This window comes from Daldinia childiae (genome assembly GCF_008694065.1).
Source record: "Daldinia childiae strain JS-1345 chromosome Unknown Scaffold10, whole genome shotgun sequence".
Lineage (NCBI taxonomy): Eukaryota > Fungi > Ascomycota > Sordariomycetes > Xylariales > Hypoxylaceae > Daldinia > Daldinia childiae.
In genome coordinates this window covers 51136-75847 of record NW_022984651.1, presented here as the reverse complement: position 1 = coordinate 75847, position 24712 = coordinate 51136, and the positions used below count along the sequence as shown (strand labels likewise).

Below are 24712 nucleotides of genomic sequence, written 5' to 3'. Positions count from 1 at the left end.
TTGGTTCCAGTATCCCTTATTTCCGTTTTAAAATTTAGAGGCCCCTGGGAGCGCCTCATCGGCCTCTGCTTCGAGGTTTTGATTTACATTTGATGGCCTTCTGGCTAAAGCTTTACGAAGAGATGATCAGTGGGTTATTGAGGGATTATCAACACCTCGGAGACAGTTGGCATTTTACCGGCGTTATATGATATCACTAAAGGGACGGGCATATTAATTGAGGAAAAAAATTTCACGATTGTTCAAACGGAAGCATTAATTCATTAGAATCCACCCCCTGGCCTAGCATGCGATACCTTCACGATTAAGAATGTCAGGCGCATCATACTAAAATAAAATATTTATAGCTTGTGTCTACACTCTTTGAAGTACTGTAGTATCGCTATTGCTTAATTCTAATAGAATGGTATTATTATGTATTATCTTAACAATCATTACATCGTGATATTAAGCTTTAAACTGTTAACACCACCATCTTCAGTCTAGCATGGCAACACTCTATTACGATTGAGCAGTATAGTGAATCTAATCAACATCTATCATTGTTATTAATAGCGTACTGCTCATAAACTTGACGGAGTGTTTGCCGTAGCTTAGTCAAACTTCATAGCGGAATGCGACATAGACTGATCTAGGCGCGGCACCTATTGATTACGTCGACAAGGAAATCTAAAGCCATACCGATTCCAGCATACCGTCGTCAACCCGCACGATACTAGCTCCAGGAACATCGGGATCTCAGCACCGGGAAGTTCTAAACACGATCCACCTAACTGCGAACCCGCATGAAGAAAAAGAGTCCGAAAGAGTAATATAACATGCAGTCCCGAAAAGGGTGAAATTTTCTATAAATAGCGCTTCTAGACCAGACCCTGATATGATGTCCTCCCAGGATGGGAATGTGACACGTACATACATACCTACATACCTACATACATACATATATAGGTACATATATATATGCCCATGTACCGGATTTCTACATACATACATACATACATACATACATAGGGCGGACCCCTATCCGGGGAGCTTCGAAAGCTTATTTGATTTAGCCTTTTTGGCCCGATGCCCTCCTCTTCCCCGTGGGGATGGGGCTCCCACGTATCACAACAGGAAGAGGTGGATGGATGTTTAAGGCGACAGCGAATTCGGAAGGCTAACCCGGCTGAGTACGTACTCTGCATTAAGGCGGACGTCGTACAAACTATAGTATACGGGTCTGGACTTTTGTTGACACGGGTCGGAGGTTTACGTGCATCAATAGTACATCTTGGGTATCACCGGTCGAAATTAGATATAAGTCACGAGTCTAGAGTTAGGATCGGAATATCGTCATTGCTAATTCGTAAAGAAAGCCTTGGCTGGTATGTATCATACATATTATACGAATGTTGTGTCATCTCCGAAAGATACTATGTCCTGCGGTGGTAGCCTCATGTCGTTCGATATTATCGTGAGATAAGGCTGCTAGGATCGTGATACCTATAACAAAATTCTAATGCAGTTTCTTAAGCGCGAAAACTGCTTAGTTAGTCGTCCTAGCAGATACTAGGAGAGGGGTTTAACGAGATCAACTATTTTAGCCTTCGATTGGACTCCATCTTTCTGTGCCTTTTTTCTTCAAAATTTAACTATCCCCTCGCTTTTCGAGGGTCTATCAAGATTCATATGTAAGCAAACTGGAGATAAACGAACCAATGACTGAGAGTTTAGATTCAAAAATAACATGGCTGCAAAGAGCCTCATTTGGAAATATTAACTAAGCTTATATGCACCTAAATATATAATGGCACGGTGAGCTCCTGAGCTGATCCGATTCCGTTCCGGCTAATAACTGCAACTGCTGTTGCCAATGATATGTATATGTATATACATACCTAGGTAGGTATGTATGTTTAATCAGCACAATCAAATCGTTACACTCATACTCTCCCTCATCTCCGCGATCCTGGTTCAAGGATCCCGACCCGGACTCCGAGGCCAGGCTCTTCGTATCCGTGTAACGCGGTCCCAGCACACATTGCCGCATATGCAACCGCAATTAGAACCACTATATATAGTCCAAGTAAAATGTATACAGTAGCCTAGTGATTACTGAAATTGCGTGGTTCTATATCCAAAATATACCTTAGCCAAGATCAAGATATCGAGCCCACACTGACGCACCAAGAAGCGAACTTATATTAACGAGCTTATCGAACGCGCGCAAAGTATCATAGAAGAGCGACCCCCAGTGTCATTCGGGCAAAAACGGGTTCTCTAGCTGCTTCTCAACGTAGACGGCGGTGCCCGAGACTGAGACCTGGATGAAGCCTAAAACCTCTTTCTCTTCGAAGTCCAGGCCTACAACGGCGTTCGCGCCGCGCGACACGCAGTCCCGCGTCATTCTTTCAACAGCTTGGTCTCGCGCGTTGTACATGATATGCGTTAGACTCCTGACCTCGCCACCCGCGGCAGCCGCCTTCAGTAGGGTCTTAGTATCTTTAAGCGCGTAGGTAGTAGAGCCGTATACGGCGCCTAGGACGCGCGCGACGCGGTAACCGGGTAGTGTCGGCATCGTAGATGTCAAGATGGAAGGGGCGGTGCAGTGAGGTTCGTTTTCCGGCTTCGCGCTACCGAGGGTAGGCGGTGCACCAGGGTTCGGGCGCCCGTTACCGTTCGACGGTATCATCAACGTTGAGCGACGGTTGGTCAGCATTTTGGCGGTGAACTTCTAGCGAAGAAGAAATATGTATATATAGTATAGTTATATAGTATATATAGTATATATATAGGGGGTTGTCGTTAATAGCGATATACGCGGACGTGGTCCCACAGACCAATTGCGCTTTGGCGAAGAGCAAGCGAAAAAGCAGGTAGGGATGATGCCGAATTAAGAATTGTACTGTGCAAAATGCGAACCAAATAATATCGATATACCCCTAAGCAGATCGATCTGTCCCAGAGATCGAGTGAGTTTTATCCGATCAGAAGGTAAGTACCCACGTCATTATTTGGGTGAGGCCTCACGAAGCGAGCGTAGCAAGAAGAACCGCATCTGCTTGAAATTTCCTATCGCCTGAAACGCGGTTTGGAACGTGGCACGAGCTATCGTCTGGACATGCCTCGATCTTCTTCTGAATTGCCTTGCTCGCAGGGATCCCCCACAGGGTTCTGCAACGCGCCAAGGATCCCCTTGCCATGGGCGAGACTTGAGGCACATACAGATACCGGTCCAGCGTGACGGGACTGTGACTGCATTGCAGACTGCAGACCGCAAACTGCAAACTGCATGATATACCAAGGAAGCAATGACGTCGTTGATGATCGAGATGTTTGGAATAGTAACACCTGTTCATAAGAGCTAACTCACCCACGGGTAGAGTTGCATGGAAAGGGGCAAGTCTAAATGCCTCGATTATGCCTTTTTAATGGTTTGTTAGAGAAATAATGCCTACGGATTTAGGAGTTCTCACCTCCAGGCTCAGTCCAAGTTTAGGAGTATAGAATTGTTATGGTATAGTTAGTTAGTATAATTAGATGTTATGATATAGTGACACACCGTCATGAAGAGATGAGAGATCTTGATTGTTTCCAAATCGATTGCGGTACCTATTATAAATAATTGAAAAAGAAAAAAAAGAAAGAAACTTAAATTATAGCCAAATAAGAAATGAGGTTATTCAAGTCCAAATTATCTTGTCAACATTGATAGATGGAATCTTCGTAGGGCTGAGCTGAGAAGGCTTACATAAGATGAAGCCTTAGGTACCTAAGTACTTCGTACGGATCCGTATTTGGAATCTGCATTTTACGACTGGAGGGCACCCCAGAGGGCTGCCACAATAGCCCGAGTTTACAGAGTTTATAGTTAAATATATTGAATATTTTGAAAGAGGACTCGGCACCCAAGAAAAGGGCTCGGCATCCTGACCTCGATACCCTCACCCACCCAAAAGGAAGACTCGGCACCCAAGAGAAGGGCTCGGCACCCTGACCTCGATATCCTCACCCTCGATATCCTCACCCTCGATACCCTCACCCACGGCTCGGCACCCAAAAGGAGAACTTGTCACCCAGGAAAAGGGCTCGGCACCCTCAGCACCCAGTAAAAGGGCCCGAAGCCCTTACCTATAACACCCTCGAAACCCTCACCCTCAATACCCTCACCCTCAATACCCTCACCCTCAATACCCTTACCCTCAATACCCTCACCCACCCAAAAGGAGGGCTCGACACCCAGGGATTCGGAAGCAAAAAGATACGTATTTTAAGAAAAAGATGAAAGTGGGGACTTTGGAAAATTCCACTTATTTTAGGGATGCACCCAATAAGAATGCCTAAAATTCGCGCACAGACGAACTTCCTACTTCGTAAACCAGACCCTAAGACAATATCCCTCGTAAACTCGGGCATAGGAAGCTTAGGATGGCACGGACCACATATTTAAGTTCCCCCCTACCCTTGTTCCTCGAATTAGATCACATCATTCTGTAAACTGGTGGCGTCGACCGAGATTTGTCATTGTTCGCGGGAGCTACGTTCTAAACGTCACCGTTATGCCCCTCCATTCGGACTTTGATGTGGAATCAAGAACCGCATTATGCTATTTTGCTCTCTACACTAATAGCGTAAACGGGAAGGAATTGATCCGTATTATTTACTTATTAATATAAATATAATTATTTCGAACCTATCTTCAAGTTAGCTTCATCAGTTTATGGCCATATCGTCAATCGCAGTAATATAATAGTCGCTATCGTAACCGAAGCCCTTATCTTATCCCATCCCTCATCGTGCCCGCAATTGTAGTCTCAATCGCAATCGCAATCGCAATCGCAACTATCACAATAATGGCTTTCACGATGCCTAACTTCGTGTCGCGGTTCTTTCGACCCTTCATGTCTAGTACGCGCTTAGGAATAACCGCTGATACTAACGCGGGCACCAACGGTGCGTCTGTGGTCCCCGAGGGCGCCGAGAAGGCTACTCTCGCCGCCGGATGCTTCTGGGGTGTAGAGCACTTATATCGTAAACACTTCGACGGAAAGGGACTCTACGACGCCCGTGTCGGCTACACCGGTGGGGATCTAAGAGGTCCGACTTACCGTGTCGTGTGCTCGGGGCAAACAGGTCGTATGTTTCTCTCCTAGTTATTCCATTTTTCTTTTCTTTTTTTTTGTCTTTGTCGTACCCTTCTCTCTTCTCTCCTACTTTTACATATTAGCTAATGTGCCATCGCAATCGCAACAGACGCCGAGAGTGTACAGCTGCACTACGACCCTTCGCGCATAACCTACCGGCAGATACTCGAGTTCTTCTACCGGCTACACGATCCGACGACGGCTAACCGCCAGGGCCCCGATGTCGGACCTCAGTACCGCAGCGCCATCTATTACCACAGTCCTGAGCAGGAGCGCATCGCGCGCGAAATCACGAAGCAGGCCAGCGAGCAATGGTATAAGGGCGCCATCGTTACTGAAATCGTGCCCGCTGACCAATGGTGGGATGCTGAGGATTACCATCAGCAGTATCTGCATAATAATCCCTCGGGCTATGAGTGTCCGACCCACTTCCTGAGGACGTTCCCGCCGTTGAAGTGAGGTGGAAGAAATAAACAGCTGGTGTAGTTTACCGCGTCATGTATTGTAAAGAATCTGATCATCGTGATATTAAGTCCATGCCATGGATAGCTCTGCGATTTCAGAAACATGTTTGGAATGTCGCAAACCCAGGTACTTGAGGCATATTAGCATAGATGGATGAAGGAGAGATGGAGGCAAAATTATTAGTGTAGGCTTCAAAACTGCAGGTTGAGGCTCTCCTAATATATATGAAGAAGCTAATATTAATCACATGTTAGTTATAATGCGGACCTATAGACTCCTTGCCCTATTCTATTAGTTCCTTACTGAAACGAAAATACCTCCCATGACCTTGAAACGCCCACCCATGCATATAAATCCCGCTTTATCAAGATTGAATTAGTATGGACATCCCACCCCCAAGTCTTCGTGACGATGATATCTGGGCGTCATATTCTCTCGTCAGTAATCTGCCTCATCTAGCGGATCTGGATCCTCTATTCGACCCGTCGCCGGATTGCAGGTGTGCCCAGAAGACCAGTTAATATGTTTTTCTTTCCCGCTCATCACCCGTGTACTCCATCCGTAGTTGTGCATCCTCTCTATATTAAGCTCACTGATCTGCGGCCGATGATCGTGCTTCGATGTTATGTCCTCGAATCTTTGACATATATCGCCGCCAAGGAAGTCTCGTTTAATCTCTCGGCACGCCCGCGCGTCCCTGTGGCTGTCCCATTTCTTACAGAAGTCAATCTTACCAACATCAATCCACGTTGTTAGGATCAAGCCCCAGTTGAAAGGTTCTGGTAAGGGGATGACATCGATGCTATAATCAGCCGTACATTTATCACAACCTAGAACATCTCCCAATAGCACAGGTACGTCCATCGGATTCCATCTTGTCCCAGAGGATAACCATTTAAGTCTTTCGTAAATCATGTGGCCATCCTGTTTTGATACGTCGACCGACTCGCTACTAAAACAAGATGGCAGATGCTGCACCTCAGTTTCACCAGTATGATCAGCAGTGCAGAAGGGCTCGATCCACTGCTTTACCATCGGTGCGTAGACCGTATTCCAATTTTGATGGTTGCATATTGGATGAATCTTCGGTAACGATATAAACGTGTGAGATGGGTCTCGCAGTATCTGCCCGAACAACCATAATGCCAGCACCGACTTATCAATGGAGGAGACCACTTGCTGTTTTCTGAGAATTAGATCATCCTCGCGATATCTCATGCGAAGGGAATATTGAATCATGAATCCCTTTTGGTAAGATGTCTGTGTATTATTGACCTGCTGTAACAGATGTCTATATTCAGCACCATGAATTCGGCATTTTGTAATGGTACGAAGCAACTTCCTAGTTGCACGCGAAGGCATATGATGCTCCATAGACCAATCAATACATTTGGAAGCTTTCCGCGGCGCAAAAGCGCGGTCTTTAAACGTTAGGAATGGATCGTGGAGCTTTTTGCACTTATAGCAGTAGACGCGGTCCAACAAGTCATAGTCTAAAAGGCTAAGCAACGTCCCTCGTATCTTGGTTTTAGAGCCATCCGATTTTTTAATAAATGCGTTTAGAGCTTTATATGAAGAGGGTTCACCGGGGCCCAGTAGCTCAAGTTCCGTACACGAATACAAGAAACGTGATAATAGTTCTTTATTAACGAGGGCCAGGCATACGATGTTGGCATGGGAGAGGTAGCTGGTTATGTTGTCAAACAGCTCCTGGGGAAGAAGTAATAAGCCAGAGATATTCCGCTCGGATTGATTTTCTCCAAGTGAATGAGTTATGCTGGTCTTGAGCTTTGACGTATCGCTGTTGGCGTCGCTAATATTGGTCATAGCGGTGCTAGAATCAGCAGGGCTGACTGGGTTGCCGATAGATGACTGATCATCATTATCGACAACATCATTAGAATCCTCTCTATCATCGATATGACTCTTGCGTCGCTTGATGGATAATATCTTCAAGATATCCTGCATTCGATGAGATCGCCTCAACTTGAAACATGCATTACTTTATCAAATGGTCAGCTCTTAATCAGTGACGATGAGATAGCTTGGAGGAGAGCAGGTAACTTACTCAAATAATGATTTGCTATTAAACGGAGCCATATTGTATATTTGGTATGGAAGAGGGTTCCAATGATTGATTGGAACCCTCTTTTGTTAAAAGAAGGTAACAAATAACAAAGGTAGATTTAACCTAAGTATACCTGTAAAAGTTAATACGAAATATGGCGATGTTTAGGTAAATTAACGTGTTGTAATGTATGTAATTGTGAGATATTACAAGATGATGTTAAGTAGGTAGTTTGAAGACTGAAGGTTCCAGTTGAGAGGCGTAGAGGTAGGTATATGGACTTTAGGTAGAGAGGTACTCACCTATGTAATATACCTCTAGGTAGGCACCTAGGTAAGCTTTGGTACAGGTACTTTAGGTACTTAATGCAGCTGCTTAGGCGGGAGTTAAACGTTATTAATAACCTTGTGTCATCAATTGAGCTGAGAGTTGTTTTCTCTCCCTTTCACTGTTAGAATCAGAACTTACGTTAAATTAGGGTAGTTAACTTACGAAATAGTACGAACTATAGTATGAATTATGGCACATACCTAATAAAAAGGGTTGAGAAGAAGATCGGACTTACCGGCCTCTTCATTCAGGTGTCAGCCTCAAATTTCAATGGAATTCGGGGGGGTCGTCGAATCAGCTGAACCCCTTACCCGTATGTACATGGCGTATGTACATGGGTACCTAGCGGTGAGTGGTTGGTGACTCTATTACTGTTGCGCGTGTTCGGATTGTCAAGTCACCAGTCACCCGAGAATATCATACTACCTTATACCTACCAATCAATCTAGCCAGGGGGGGCTGTTCGCCCATGCAGTTCTTATGCAGTTCTTTAGGCAGAGTCCTTGGCATGTAATATCAAGATCTTATCAATTACTCATAACTACGGAATACATACTGGTTATACATATTTGATACCTAATAGTTATTCCCAATTGTTTTACTATTTTTATTTGACTACGCTAGTTAATACATTCGTATAGTCCTAGACAATCCTTACGTTGCCAGGAGAGGAGAGTTTCCATTCTGCCTCTGATACCTTAGGTAGGTTAAGCTATCATGATAATATGCCCTACTAACAAGTCCTTATCCTAATCACCACCCGATTATTTCCTGCGGTTCTGCTGCATCATCAAGATCTGAACCATCCTGATGAAAATGTTCAAGAAGTCCAACTCGAGCGAAATGCTCTCGTTGACTGGGTCCTTCTTTATGATACCCTGCTCAGCCAAACGGGAGTGGTAGAGGATCTTTTGCACATCGTATAGCGTGAAGCCACCAAAGACTGCTAGACCACCGTACAGCCAAAGATTCTCCGTAATTGCTAATGTTCGGACGGCTGTAACTGGTAGGACAAGCGGGGCAAGACCCGAAACGGCAACGATTGCAGCTCCGGCAAGGAGAGGGCCACCAATGTACATGTACTTCTCTTGTTTAGCGGTAGCACCCACGAACGAGATGGATCCCATCATCGCGACAGTATAGAGACCGGCGCGAGCGATCAGAGCACCGGGAGCGAAAGCGATAAGAGGGGCGATGAAGGCAGCCTGAGTAGCATTGAACGCGGTCCAGAGGGCGTACTTGGGTACGTAGCTGTCTTCTGTTAGCTATGTGTTGATTCTTCTTCTTTATTCCCCTAGGAATCGAAAGGAACTACTTACTTATCAGGGTCGATAGCTCGAGTTCCAAGCATGGTACCAAAGCTGAGAGCTAGACCTCCAATAGCTACAACCCACGGGCTCGTTACCATTATTCTATAAACGAAACCGCTCTGAATCATCTGCCGCGCCGTGATACCGATGATGCCGATGCCAAGGCCAGTGTGAAGGAAGGTCTGATTAAGGTAAGATCGCTCGAACGGTGGCATACCGCCATCCTCTCGGGTCTCGCGGTTGAAAACGGCGTTGATTGCGATGAGAGTACCACCGAAGATTGCGCCACCGGTTAACAGTCGGCGGATCGTCGAGCCAGAGTCGGTCGCGGGGGCAGCAGGCTGTTGTATGTAGGTTCTTGACGATTTCGTAAATGCATTTTTCGGCGTCGTCCGCGATAGCGTTGATACGAGTGTCGTACGCGATGTGAAGAAGTTGGATGGTCTGGTGGCGGACTGATGGAAAGCTCGGGCGGGAACTACGGTTCGAAGAGAGGATTTAGAGATTTTTGGCAACCTGGATGCCAGGCGCGCAGGTCCTTGGCGGAGAGTGATCGCGAATGACATTTTTGTGTGCTTCACAGGTAGGTGGTTATAAAAAGCGACAAAAGGAATGATTAAGGTTGGACGATTTGTTCAAGTTGTAGAAGAAGATTGCGAACAATGACGACGAGTTGATGTTCAATAGAGGAAATTGCTGATGTAATAACCCACTTATGACTGGTAAAAAATGATAAGTGGAGGCGGAGAAGGAGCTGGAAAGAGCCGACGGGTTTCTGTAGGATGGAAGCTAAGCTTCTTAACCCCGGCATTGCTCCGAACATAGGAACCTACTATGTACCTACATAGGTACTATTTTCTTACCTGTTATCAAGTTAGGTTCTTATCAAGTTCAAGTTCGTAACATTAATGGCTCGAACGTAACAGAACACCTTTTCATACTCAGCTTTGATTCGATTAAATTCATTAAATGTCAACAAAAATTGCCTTATAACACCCATAGACCTTCCAGAGATACGCTTCATATTAGTACCTTTCTTCATGAAACTAAACTCACCCAATTCGGGGTTAACACGCAAGCAGTAAGTTGACATAGAAGAATGAGAGCAAACAATTGGTATACGTGATTATGAGAACTGACTGACTACTTCCGTAAACCCGGTGCGTTGCATGTAAGCAGGCTCTGGTGTTTCGAGGCGATGCCCCTCCTTCGCAAAACGCCGTCGCTATTGGCGAAGGTCACTATGTTTGGGCTATGGAGAGGTAGAAGAGACTAAGAGAGCTCTCTTCAGAGTTTTCTGTTCTTTTTCTTTTTTCTCTCTATTCAAAATGGCTCGGTATCATTACTCATATCCAACTACGCGTTGTATATTTGTATTCGAAACTTTGGAAACGCTAGAGAAAAGATGTCCGAGACACCGCCCTCCGTGCTTCAATGGCTTCGCCTCTCAAACCGTGATGTCTCTGACATATGGATTGGGTGCCTAGTTACTATCTCGGCTAGCACTTTCTTAGCACTTCATCTCAGCGTGAAGCCCTATAATCCTCCGGCGACCCCAGGGTCATTGCTAAAAAGGTGGTGGCTATCACGTTTTAACCATGAATTCTGACGGCAAATACTCTGGACTATCGTAATGGTTATTGCGCCCGAACTGATGGTCGGGCTCTCATTTGGTGATTGGCGTGCGGCATGTGTAGGCTCTCATATGTTTAAGACCTTCGGAGAAGGACACGTTCACGACTGGTCTAAGACTCATGCTAGTTTTGCGAATATGGGCGGGTTCAAATTTAGGATGAAGACGGATTCACTCAACGGTGCCCAATTCAGGCTGATTGATGAGAAGGCCTTGTTGGGAAGATTTAAGAGTACCGATGTTACGACTTTCAAGGCCCTAAGGTGTCTCATCGGAACCTATACCACGCTACTAATCTCATGGCTGAAAAATACCTCCAAGCGGCCTGCTGAGTATTGCAAGGGTATCCGGGATTATATTAAAAGCCTTGCAGGAGGAAAAGCACCAATTACTCCCCCTAACGATAGATCATCAGCTATAAATTCCCCCACTGAGAATATCGAGCTCGCCGACTTAAATACCCAGCTCCGAATCTTAGGAAATAGTGAAACGTCCTCGACGCAAGCAGAGAGTCCAGCATCTCATATGCCAGGCGAGGCTATGGGTTCTACAGCAGTGTCAGCCACTAGTGCTAACAATGTATCTCAACATTCACGCACAGCCAGGAACGAAGAAACGACGGAGTTAGTCCATGGCGAAGTAATTCTCTATCTAAACGCGGCGCAGATTGTCGTAGCCCAGTATCTAGAGATTCTCGACGAAGGACCCTTATCAAGCGAAGAAGCTATCGAAGACAAGAGCAAGACCAACCCTCTGGCGAAGGGCATCGCAATTATATCACTGTTTTGGTTCATCTTGGGAATATTCATCCAGCTCTTCCAAAACGAGGAACTTACTCAGCTGGAGCTGTCAACTTTTACGTATGCGACCTGCGCAGCTATTGCGTATTGTCTATATTGGACCAAGCCCCAGGCCGTCGAAGTTCCGATAGAGCATTCAGTTATGAACTCAGATGCCGTCCGCTCGATAACCCATGACGATATTCAAATTCTCAAGTACTTTAGTGGCAGTTCCTTCCTATCGCGAAACTGTACCCCGCGGTTCTACACAGACAAGAGAATAGCAGAGCCATCAAACCCGGTCCCCACAGACGTATCTCTCACGGTATTTGCTATTGTTGGGTCTAAAGACCAAGCTGTATTACTATATGATGCTGATCTGGCTAGCATCGCCATGGGCGTGGTATTCGGAGCGATATACTGCATTGGATGGAACAATACCTTCCCTTCGCACTGGGAGCAACTTGCTTGGCGCATATCATCTTTAACTATAACAGCATCCCTCATACCATACTCTATCGCTAACGCTATCTGTACAGTAGCATTCGGAAAGTTCACCAGCAGTAGGGCACGAATGACGCATCCCGTGCATATTCTAGCGCTTGTTTTCCTGGGAAGTATTTACGTTGCCTGTCGATTTTTTATGCTATACGAGATGATTAGGGCGCTGATAACATAGGCTAAACAAGGTAAAGGCCAATATCTCCTGTACAGGTTGAGGGAATAATTTGATACGGAAACAATTGTTAACTCTAAGGGGTATCTTCTACTAAGCTTGAATTATACGAATAGAAACAGTGTATAGCGGCATAGGTACGACGATTCTTTTAACTAAACGGGGTCTACGAGATTGCTTTAGTCGATCATATTCCTTTCCACGTTCTTTAGCTTCATGAACCTTCTCTTATTTAGGGGGTTTCGGGCTATATTTTAGGTCGAAGACAAGATACGGGTGGATATAGGGGTTTGACATATTTCATAGTCGAATTCAAATATTTGAAGTAACTATAATAAATCATTACACTTTTTAGCTTGGAAATAGGTATATCCTGAAAGGTACAGTAATATTCTATTCCTGTGATAGCTCGTAATAACGAGCATTTAACTTCCGCGGCGGATTTGCTTTATGTCTCATAACATCTTTCCTATGTTAAACTTTAACTTTCAAGTCCACCATTGATAGAATCAAGAATACGGATGTCTCAATATCTCTTGAATCACGGGATCCGTGCGACAGTCTATTATCTAATCTTCCGGGGGGTTATATTTAAAGCATTTCAGCCCCTCTTGCTGGTATTTTTATTCGACTACACAAACAACACAAACAACAATAAGCACCATATGAGAACGCGATATATCTACCTGATAATCTGCGCTGTTATGAATTTAAGCTTAAGATATGGATGGTCTATATTTTGATACATTTGGCGAATACCCGATCGATAGTTCCATCTCGACTGGTGTCCAAAGCGGTTACTCGTCTTGTTCCGAGGCAGAAGACACCCCTTGTCCTAGATGTCTAAAACTGCGTGGAAAGCTTTGCCGGAAATGCAAACTTAGGTTACACGCTCGTGATGCCAAACAAAATGTCAAATCATCTTTAGAACTCGTCTCAGGCAAGAAATCAAATATATCAGATGACTATACCACAGGACAGTATCTGGAAGGCTTTGGCATATCGATGTATAAGATGCCGTATCGATTTTCATCAGATAATCCGCCCACAGAACATGACGAACCTGCGGGAATTAGCGGAGAAGAAATATCGCAGTATATGACGTGGGGAGAGAGTAGCCGCGAAGGCTATAAAAGACGAACCGATAGAGACATGGGCTATAACAAGTACCATGAATGGGAGCACGTCAACTACGTGGAGTCGAGCTATATCACATATCAAGAATGGAACCGAAATGGAAACCAAGAATGGAGTTATGGCAAATATGAAGAATGGCATCAAAGGGATTATAGAGAATGCTGGCGCAACCAAGATGAATATCGGCCAAAGCGAGATAGAGAGCCTATTTACTTCGTACAGGGAAGGGCACTACAGCCCTGTCAGATTCGGTCGATTAAACCAGGCATTGACCGCGACGAGCCGCGCTACATGGCTGAGATATGGCAATATACTTCTGGCAAGCGAGCGTCAAGTACATGTTTGGTACTTTACGGCCTGCAAAGCTGCGGGATATTAACACTTCCATATGGCAGCAGAGTGTATGCTCGGCAGCGAAAGCTATACCTCGAAACTCCTACTAGCTATCTTTGGTTTATACTTTCGAGATGGGTTATAAGGATGTGTGTAAGGATTGTCGCATTTCCCTACACACTCCTTTGGTATAGAAAACTTCCCGACCCTGTACCGGAGGAGCTGGACTAGTTTCTATCTTCGAGGTAGGAGATTCGACGGGGTATATTTGATTTGATATATTGGAATACGTGATAGGTACCTGGGTAATTTATAGAGATGTCCGAGATATTAAATAGTTAGTATAGAATATGTGGTGTTTACGAGACAAATATGAATTAAAAGAGAGAAATCGTAATCAGAGCCTTCCTCTCTATTTCTCTCATCTGACACTGCGTTGACTTCATGATCCATCAGTTCTCACGACGAGGAAAGTTAATTTCACGCATATATGGGTACGCTAGTAAGGCTGAAGGAAGCGGAAAGGAAGCGGCAGGAAGATTGATCTCTCCTTAATTCCTGTACGCCATGTAGGAATCCCGAGGTTCTCTTGAGTATTCACCACTGGTGCTTAGGCTGAATTATAGATAACATGGCGGTAGGGTATATCTATAATTACGAGTGCCTACCTTTATAATGGCTTTAAGGTTTATTTTGCTACCGCGGATTACCGGTGTTAAATTTTGCGTATGAACAACAAGAAAAAAAAAACTACTGATGATAGCAGTTATCAACTCAAATAAAATTGGGAGTATATTAGGCGTGATGAACCTGAAATAGAGATACAGTGTAATCTGTACGCCCTAAGCGCAGAATAGATATGAGAGAGAGAGAGGGATCATATTTTCGCTTTTGGGGACACTTTGTTAGACTGTGGGAGAAGAGGTAGATTATAGCTTGAAACTTACCTACATATGCTTGCTCCTTCATTGGGAACATGTCTTTACGCTATCATGCTTATTGAAATTCACAATTCGGGTAGTTATACGAACATGACTCCGCCGGATTTTCTTAAGGGTATAAGCATTTGGGGTTCGTACCTAAGCCAGTCAAAATCTGACATATCACAATCTTGAAATTTTCAAAGCCAGCGCTAGAAACATGGCTGACGTTATCGTACTTAGATATAATTGTACACTTATTATGTAGATACCCGTCTTAAGAGGAAACTCACTGCCTTCCTCTTTGACACTCTTCGGCGGTAATGTAACCTATAAACTAAACGGAAAACAGAGGGTTACATTTTAACCTAGACCTTCCCGTTGTAGATCAATAGTCTAAATAAAATGAGTTGTGTACGTGTATCTTTCACGACTTTGGTAGTATTGCAGCCAATACTCTTCAGTCCTCAAATCGCGCGTATAATCTTAGAGTCCTTATATCTACAGCTATATCTTCGGCATTTGAGAAATTTGAGCAAATCCTACATCACCACGGATTACTTACCATACGCGTCTACTAAGCACTATGGGTGATACCAAGACCTAGGAGGGGTAGTGGTAGTGATAGTGGGCGGTAGTGGGGGATAGAAGGGCGCTAGAACTCTTCTCGAAGCTCATTCGAGTCAGGCAATCTTCTTGGCCGTGGCCCGTGTAGTCGTATCTTCACGACTTGACATGTTTCGGGAGGGCTTCGAGAATGGTGACACTATGTAGGTTAGGTACATACGTACCGAATCGCCGACCAGGATTCGATCCATCGCATCTCCCGATTGCTAGTAATCAAGATCTTTTATTTCACATTGGACGTCATCTACATCTATCTCATATATCTCATAGCCAATCAATTAGTCTAAAGTCCTATGTTGGTATATCCATTCCAACTGACACAGCTATGCACCTCTCGTCTGATGCTGCATGTATTGCCAGGGGTCTTTGCGCATTAACAATTGCTAACATCATGCTGATCCTACAATGCGTGGAAGGCGTAAAGAAAATTTCTTCCAAATTATTCTCGCCCCATCCGGATCGCGTTTTTCTTGTGTTTTCATAACATTGAGTATATAAATAGACCTGTACGCGGGCTGTACGAGCGGAGTGGTAATTAATACGCTTACTCCGAGAAGGCTGTTGGATGTTACCAGTATCTGGTAGCTGTTTCAGTATATATTATGGGCTTGGCTAACAAGAGTGCGACTACTGCATGTAAGGCGCCTTTGGTCGCAATTCTGGACTTTGAAATAGAAGCCTAAATCAAGTCTTACGCTCCTAATATAGCTAAGCACTATAGATACGCCGTCTGAGAAGTAGGCTAGGTTAGTTTAACTCGCCAAGGATTTCTAATCATAGCTATAGCTTCGTAAGGCTAATGGGAAGAGGGAACAAATCTAATGGCTTTTTGGGGTTCTGTCGTAATCATGTTTTCTTATAGCATCCTTGTTCTTTTGCGTGTAAGGTTCTCTTACCCGAGCTCTCTCATGGCTTATACATATGTAGGTACCGAAGCGAAATGGTACCTTGAAATCTCAGACTGGTATACATAATCCTAGTAGCCATGGACCCTACAGTTACTAAGTTTAGTAACTGAATCCTCATCTACATACGACCCCAGAGGGGTTCCTCGTGTAGCCCGTGCATTTCAGGGGTAGTTCGGTGCCAGTATGCGCCCCGTGCTGAGAGCTTCTTTGTCCACGGAATCCTTCCATTCGATCTCCAAAAATCTACAACGCATCATTGTCATAAAATACGTACAAGACAGGGCTAGGACAGGACGAGACAAGAGAAAAAGCAGCCAGAGTAGGCAAAGTCGATGAAGAGGTCCCACAATCCCCTCACATATCGCACATATCGCACATATCGGGATAGATCTGCATCAGCTCGACGTGTTTCACCTCCCGTCATTTTTCTGGCCCTACAGCCTCGACACACAACTTTTCTATACCGTCTTCTCCGCGTTTTTCCTTGCTTAAAGCACCTGTCATTAGGTACTACGGGTACCTCTTAGCAGTTAAGCACCTAAGCACACTAAGCCCAGCTCCAACCGCCCCGGGTAGCGGTTTTCTGCAGCTGCACGCACATTAAGTCGCATACGACAAAGAGGACGACATCTTACATTACCTACATGCACATCATAATTTGGATTCTCACACCAAAAAGAGTTATCATGATTCTTTAAGTTTGTTCTTATTATTGTTATTATTGTTTGTAGCCCTAGTTAGTGTGCTCTCCCCCTGAAAGCACAGAGGACCCCCGACTGTTTCTTTTCTCTCATTTTTATTCTTACATGCAAATACGTATGTATATACGCATTGTCTTTGGAAAGTTGCTGTATCTCTAAAGTACCACCAAGTAAAGCTTCTCTCGGCGAAGGCTTACGCCTCATTAACATTCAGCGTATTGAATTAACAAAACACCTACCTTGGCGCACCTTTCCGCTTTCTCCCCCCCTCTCTCTGTTCTATCCCGGGGCAATTGAACTTCAACAGTCTGCCTACCCACCAACTGAGTAATTCAAGCCAGGTTCTACATATGCAATAGATTGTGAGTTCTATATCAGCCCTATTATATATCTAGATCTTATTGAGAGAGTAGAATAATCTAATATAGATTTGCGTTTAGAATCAACTCCGAACGATCTCCGTTAGTATAACTTCTCGAACCGGACTTATTTCCTATGCACACACGCGACTACGACTACGACCCCCGCCATGTATCTTAGCTTCCTGGCTTGATAACTTCCTCAATATCTCTTAGTAGCGCCACTCGAGTCAGCTCTTCTACTAATGACGTCGCGAGCTTCTTTAGCGCCAGAAGCTCCATCTCATAGAATCAGTTCCGACATACTTTAGCTCCCAAGCTTCCGCTCTAGTTAAAGTCGTCGCCCTCCACATGTCAGATTAAGGAGACATAAAGAAAATCCCCCCCAAAAAAGAACGTACCCCGTATTTGGCGTTGTCGCCGCATGGGTAACCCGCGATTTATCGGCAGGGTATAGTAGGAACCATTCCTTGCCTAAAGTGCCAGATCAAAGTTTCCCCTCAGTTTAGAGAGACCAAAGCGATCTGAGAACATTATCTACTATCTGGAACTATCTAAGGCTGTTAAGGAAAAAAAGAAAAAAAAGGAATAATTGTTCCTCGGAAACTGGCTGAATAGGGAGCTTACATACTAAGCCTTCACACGAGGACTTGTGAAGTAGCCATGAGGCGGAATAGGGTGCCAGGCTCTCCGCCTTCGCCCTATAGGGCCCTGGCCCACCACCCGGCTAATGGCCAACCTGCCGATTCTGTCTCCTTGATTAGGTCCTTCAATAGTGAGACCAACCCGACCCGGCCTATACGCCCCTCCCCACTTACGGCTTCGACCATCCCTGATATGCCGCTCGACCTTCTCGACCGCATGAGATCCTTTCCACTCTTCATGTCAGCTCCCGAGGAGTTTCTAGTAGCCATCGGCAAACATCTAAGGCCCCAGATCCATTCCGCGCACGACCATATCTTAACGGAGGGCGACGAGGCAAAAGCGATGTACTGGCTAGTTCGGGGAGTCGTTGGGGTAACCTCACGGGATGGCGAGGCCGTATACGCCGAGCTCAAACCGGGCTCTTTCTTTGGTGAGATAGGTGTGCTTATGAATATGCCTCGAACGGCGACTATTGTCGCGCGCACGAAATGTTTACTTCTTGTACTCAAGAAGGAAGATCTCACCCTGGAGCTACCTGGATTTCCCGATATGGAAATGGCTATTAGACAAGAGGCACATGAACGTCTAACCATTCTTAATAAGAAACGCCAGGAACGGGGACATAGCCTCAAAGTTGCAAATGGATCTGCGGCTCGGGAGGCTGCTCCCGGCGAGGTATCAACTGGAGATATTGGTATCATTAAGGAAGGGGCCGTAGTAAACCACAAGAAGAGAAAATCCCCTAGTCCGGGAGGGATGGAGGACCCAACAGCAGGAAGTGCATTGGGAAGTGGCCTCGTAAACGTGCGGCAGACGCTTAAGGAGCTACCCCTATTTTCGACGCTACCTCCTGATATTCTTCATTTCCTGGGGATGAGTGCGCAACCTAAGACCTATCCACCTTTCACCGATATAATCCGTCAAGGGACTTCCGGTAACGAGATTTTCTTCATTGTGCGGGGCGAGGCGGAGGTGATCCACGATGCGGCCGAGGGGCAGAAAAAAAGGATAACACGCTCGTCCGTAATAAGGCCACGCCTCAGACAAGGTCAATATTTCGGAGAGGTTGCTAGCCTGGGTCTTTCTGTCCGACGAACTGCGACAGTTAGGTCTATAACGGCTGTCGAATGCCTCATGATTAGTGGAGAAGCTCTGAGTGAACTATGGAAACGATGCCCTCCGGAAATAAAGAAGCAGGTTGAAGACACGGCAAGGACGCGGATTAGACCGAAAGAAGATATCGAGATGGTAGACGCGGATCCGATACATAAGAAGGGTTCGATACCACTAGCCCCTCTACGGCCTCCGCAGGTTACGTTTACAACACCCTCTATACCCGCTTCCCCGGTAAAGGATGAATTAGATCAGATGGAACCAAAAGATCCCGACCCTTTTCTAAGCGTCGATATGGAAAATCTAAGAAACCGACGGCGAGGATCTCTCGCACCACCTATACCACCGCCAAACGAACCTCATAGCACTCCAACAACCAACGGCTTACGTCTACACAAGCTCAACACTAAGTTTAATACTTCTACAACTATCCAATCCCCCTTATCATACTTCTCCCCCGACATAGAAGTACCAGCAAAGAAAGCCAAGATATTTCCCAGCCGGCCGCAACCTATCCAAGACGCTCTACTTCCCGACGATATCCTGGTGACGATATTCCGATTCCTCGACTTAGCCGAGCTCATTCGGCTAAGACAACTCTCATCCCACGTGCGCAGACTCCTAGCTACCTCGCCGAAACTATGTACTCACGTAGACCTTACTTCCTATAACCGCTTTATAACAGATGACGTCCTCATCAACATAATCGCGCCGTTTCTCGGACCGCGACCGATTTCGATAGATCTTAGCAACTGCTTCCACATCACGGATGAGGGATTCTCTACGTTATGGAAGGTCTGCGGGAAGCATATCAAAGTCTGGAGGATGAAATCTGTATGGGACGTCTCGGCCAACCAGATCTTGGAGATGAGCGACAATGCTAAGGATTTGGAAGAGGTCGATTGGAGTAACTGTAGGAAGGTTGGTGATAACCTGTTAGCTCGAGTAGTCGGCTGGGTCGTTCCAGACCATCCTTCGCAAAACGCAAAGCAAATTGCGAATTCGAACCCCGCCGCTGCTGCAGCACGCCTTCGAGCCCAGCAGCGGCCACAGGCACAGACAATAGTCCTCCCGCCTCCCGGCACCGTAATCGGTTGTCCGAAGCTCAAACGTCTCGACCTATCATACTGCAAGCATATAACAGATCGATCAATGGCACACATGGCAGCGCACGCCTCAAACAGGCTGGAATCTCTAACTCTAACCCGATGTACCTCGATCACAGACGGTGGCTTCCAAAGCTGGGCCCCATTCCGATTCTCTAACTTATCCCGCCTCTGCCTCGCTGATTGCACATACCTCTCCGACAACGCGATAGTCGCCCTAGTCCACGCCGCCAAAGCCCTAACGCACCTTGACTTATCCTTCTGCTGCGCGCTCTCAGACACCGCAACCGAAGTCGTCGCTCTGGGTCTTCCCGGCCTGCGCGAACTGAAAATGGCCTTCTGTGGCAGCGCTGTGAGCGACAATAGCCTCGCGTGCGTCGCGCTGCACCTCAATGACCTTGAGCGGCTTAGCGTGCGCGGTTGCGTGCGTGTCACGGCCTCGGGCATTGAGAGCGTGCTAGACGGGTGTGCAAATCTTGAATGGGCGGATGTGAGTCAGTGTCGTAATTTGGATGGGTGGATTAGGGGGGGAGGGGTTGCGAGATGGGGATACGACGAGAGAGCTGAGATTGGAGAGAGTGATAGTAGGAGGGAGAGCGGGATGCAGAATACGGATTATGAGAAGTCCGGAGTTGCATTTGTGGTTGAAAAGGGGGCGGGTGCGCTGCGTTGAACGAGATGAGATGAGATGAGACGATGTTCGACATCGAAGCTACGCTGTCGAATGAAATCTTAAAATGAGGAACTGGCTTGCATTACTTACGGCTTTGGAGATCTACGATACGACGCTTTTGCGATGTTTGCGTAACTTGTATGGTCGTTGGTCTGTTTTGGATCTTGACAGCTTGTGATATACCCCTGTCACATCACATGTATGGAGTTGGAGTGTTCGATTCGCTGCTGTGGGATTTCTGCCACTCAGACTTGGGCTGCTTACTACACTATTTTGGATAGGATATGTGTAGCTATCTAACATTTAACTTATGAATGCGCACCTATTTATGTATTACTATTTATGATGTTGCTCAAACGAACCTGTTTGAATTTTAACTACCTAGGTTTAAATAGAAGGGTAGCTTATAACTATATGAAAGCGAACTTGTGTATTTTCAGTATTATGGTATCGAGCATGATTGATGTGTTTATGGCTTGGATCGTTGGGTTTTATATTAGATTAGACTTCGTTAACGTTAGTTAGGGCTATATAATAGTATAAATACCCACGTAGGCTTTGGTTATAACTACTATGCTTTAGATATATCTCTACACTAAATTTATATCACATTATCCCACTAATTAAAGTCTAAATAGGAGGTAGCTAACAACATCGAGAGCCATTTCAACTTCATGATATTATGAAACCTCAATTAACTATCATGTGAGATAGCTTCTTGCAAACTTGTTCTTTGAATTTTATACCACTTTCATCAGTTTATATTAATTATAGTTAATAGATGCTTAACGAAAACTTATTGTGTTGGATAACTACTTGCTTTTTATACCATATTATTAACCGAATCATAGTATAAAACCATTCCCTATTGTAAACAAATTCATCGCTTGGTATTTATACTACTAATATTCGCTTAGTTATTCGTCGCTTTACTCGAGATATAAGTGCCATGCCTCGGTTAACTTCTGCGAGCACTGTTAGGCTATATTCCAAGAGCCAAGACACCGGATTATGTAGTGTTTAAGTCTAAGACGCCTAGGTTCGAGCTATCATAAGACTTAAAGCTCACGAAGTCTAGATCTAAACAGCCGGGAAAGGGGGATTTCCTGGTAGCATATAGTATGCGGCTACATGTCGACCAATACTGTAAAAAGCCTACACGCTAAGAAATAATAGTTTCTATCTTGAATTCCCTCTTTACTGCCACTACTTTTCCAACCGAATACTTTACTTTATATAATATCAACACTGCACTCTGCTCTATTGGCTCGATTTCTGAGAAATAACTTGATCTCATAGAACACAGCACATTAATTATATCTATAATTCTTGAGGCCTGCGTTTTGCGACTTGACTTTTGAGCTTCGCCTATTATATAGGATGGCGTGACATTTGATCCCGGTTGATTGGTTCCCCACCGTAGTATAAACCGCCCGGCAAACTGCGCCTAATGTCACATATAGTACCGCCTCGCATACCTCTTCATGCCCTCGCCCCCCTTTTTTCTTCATATTGGGTGAATGACATCACCGTGGATGATCTTATAGTCCGCGAGTCCGTTCAGCCGGCCGTCTCAAGTTGCGCTAGCTATCGGCGTAGTATACCCTACCCCAAGCAATAAACATAGGCATCTCACGCTCCATGCAGGGACTTGCGTCTAGACTGCGGGGAAACCTATCGGCTCGCTCTATTAACCAGGCACATGGTCTCGGCAAGTGTACGAATACCCTCCCAAGTCGGGGTTCGGGTACTTTCAAGCTAGCAAGGGTAGGTGACTAAATGGTCGACGAAAGGATCCAACACGATCCATGAGAAAACGCACCACTGTCAACACGTTTTCCTCACCTTCACCCCGCGTTTCATAGGACAGCCATCCTGCCTACATACATACATACATACATACATACATCCTTCAGCAGACGCAAAGTCACTTTACCCAAGAATCATGTCACGGCCATTCCAAAAGGTAGAGTCCAGAATTTATAAAACATTACATATTCCCTTCCCCTTTTCTATTTTCGCGGGCAAGACTAATATAAATATTACGGTTATTAGGTAATTATCGTGGGAGCCGGCCCCTCGGGTCTACTGCTTGCGCTGCTCCTTTCTAAACATGGGATTCCTGTGGAAATCCTGGAAGCCTCGCACGAGCTGGACAAGCAGCCGCGGGCCGCTATTTATGGTCCTCCGGCAATCCCGGATTTAAGGCGTGCCGGTGTGATCGATCAGATACGCGAGAAGGGCATAAGCCCGACATCGATGTGCTGGCGGCGCTTCGAGGACCACAGCTGGATTACGGGCATGGACGCCGCTGCGTTGGCTGACTACAACGGCGAGGACCTGCGCCTTGCGTGTCTAGTATTAGACCAACTAGACCAATTAATGCTTGATGAGTTCCTGTCCAAGTACAATGGCAAGATCAGCTGGAACCACAAGGTCACAGGAACGGGCCAGGACGAGAAGCAAGCTTGGGTCGACGTCGAGACCCCAGAGGGTACGAAAAAGATATATGGCGACTACGTTATCGGATGTGATGGTGCGGGAAGCCAAGTGAGGAAGTCCCTCTTTGGAGACGAGTACCCTGGTTTTACCTGGGAGAGGCAGATCGTAGCGACAAATGTGAGATAACAAACCCTCCACTGACACGACGACAGCTAACCAGAGGATATAGGTCTACTACGACTTCACAAAGTTCGGATTCAGAGACTCTAATTTTATCCTACATCCTGATCATTTCTACGTGAGTTATTTCTGATGCCGCATCATACTTGTAAGAAGCGAAGAAGCGAAATGGGAGAACTCTTACATGTAGAAAACTAACTGAGACACGTATATAGATGGCAGCTAAGCTTACCGAAGACGGACTCTATAGGGTAACGTATGGTGAATCGCCAGGCCTAACCTGGGAGCAAATGCGCGAGCGTCAACCGTGGAAGTATGAGATAATGCTGCCGGGCCACCCAAAGCCAGACCAGTACAAACTCGTTACCGTATCGCCGTACAAGATGCACCAGAGATGTGCACCCTCCTTCCGCGTAGGCCGTATCCTATTGGCGGCCGACGCAGCACACCTGTGTAATCCTTGGGGTGGCATGGGTATTACGGGCGGATTCGTAGACGTAGGAGGGCTATACGATTGTCTAGCGGGAATTTGGGACGGCAAGGCAGATGAGTCTATCCTAGACTTATACAGCGAGAAGCGCATTGAGAAATGGAAGACGGTGATCGACCCCATTTCCCAGAGCAACTTCCGCCGCGTGTCGGACAGCGATCCGGATACCCTTCTGGAGCGCGATCCCGTCATGAAGGCATGTAAAGACGCCGAGGACGATCTTGAGAAGCAAAAAGGGATGTACCTAAATTTCTTCGACATGCGATACGACTTTACGCAACATTACAAGACGGCTTGATTAGGTATGGGGATGACGCGTCGGAAGTAGAAATGTGTGTTGTGCTATTGGTGTGTGTCAAATATATCTGCCTCTTCATGTTAGACTGTTTAGAGTAGCTACATCGAATCTCATGTTAGAATTATGATTGTTTAAACTTATTGTAGTCTAACAACGGTGGTTTTGACTCTTTTACGTTCTCAAATTATATTGCAACGCTCACTGAGCACCTAAATATACATCATTGCCAAAAGTTCTATGAGTAGCAATCCAATTTTGGATGACAGGAATGTTAGATAATAAAAGATCTCCCATAGCTCGAGACATTATAACATAGGTAGGGTATCGTTTCAGTACCGCAAGAAATATACAGAGATAGTGAATAATACGGCTCATAATTTCAATAATTTCAAT

The 24712-nt window shown here is 45.5% G+C and overlaps 6 protein-coding genes across 6 annotated transcripts; 4 read left to right on the top strand and 2 right to left on the bottom strand.

Moving 5' to 3' along the window:
- Positions 1-2239: 2239 nt before the first annotated feature.
- GL218_07762 (uncharacterized protein) lies at positions 2240-2701 on the bottom strand (the record flags this gene model as incomplete). The annotated part of the gene is made up of 1 exon (XM_033584535.1): positions 2240-2701. One exon carries the CDS (start codon positions 2699-2701, stop codon positions 2240-2242), a length of 462 nt encoding a protein of 153 aa, XP_033441269.1.
- A 2134-nt stretch (positions 2702-4835) lies between these two features.
- On the top strand, positions 4836-5585 carry GL218_07761 (putative peptide methionine sulfoxide reductase; the record flags this gene model as incomplete). The annotated part of the gene is made up of 2 exons (XM_033584534.1): positions 4836-5118; positions 5236-5585. 2 exons carry the CDS (start codon positions 4836-4838, stop codon positions 5583-5585), a joined length of 633 nt encoding a protein of 210 aa, XP_033441268.1.
- Positions 5586-8753: 3168 nt separating this feature from the next.
- GL218_07760 (Growth hormone-inducible transmembrane protein) lies at positions 8754-9865 on the bottom strand (the record flags this gene model as incomplete). The annotated part of the gene is made up of 2 exons (XM_033584533.1): positions 8754-9240; positions 9309-9865. 2 exons carry the CDS (start codon positions 9863-9865, stop codon positions 8754-8756), a joined length of 1044 nt encoding a protein of 347 aa, XP_033441267.1.
- A 1205-nt stretch (positions 9866-11070) lies between these two features.
- On the top strand, positions 11071-12236 carry GL218_07759 (uncharacterized protein; the record flags this gene model as incomplete). Its single annotated transcript, XM_033584532.1, has 2 exons — positions 11071-12036; positions 12099-12236. 2 exons carry the CDS (start codon positions 11071-11073, stop codon positions 12234-12236), a joined length of 1104 nt encoding a protein of 367 aa, XP_033441097.1.
- Positions 12237-18035: 5799 nt separating this feature from the next.
- On the top strand, positions 18036-20909 carry GL218_07758 (F-box/LRR-repeat protein 7; the record flags this gene model as incomplete). Its single annotated transcript, XM_033584531.1, has 1 exon — positions 18036-20909. One exon carries the CDS (start codon positions 18036-18038, stop codon positions 20907-20909), a length of 2874 nt encoding a protein of 957 aa, XP_033441098.1.
- Positions 20910-22550: 1641 nt separating this feature from the next.
- On the top strand, positions 22551-24319 carry GL218_07757 (Para-nitrophenol 4-monooxygenase; the record flags this gene model as incomplete). Its single annotated transcript, XM_033584530.1, has 4 exons — positions 22551-22676; positions 22965-23528; positions 23581-23649; positions 23747-24319. 4 exons carry the CDS (start codon positions 22551-22553, stop codon positions 24317-24319), a joined length of 1332 nt encoding a protein of 443 aa, XP_033441288.1.
- Between the last annotated feature and the right edge of the window lie 393 nt (positions 24320-24712).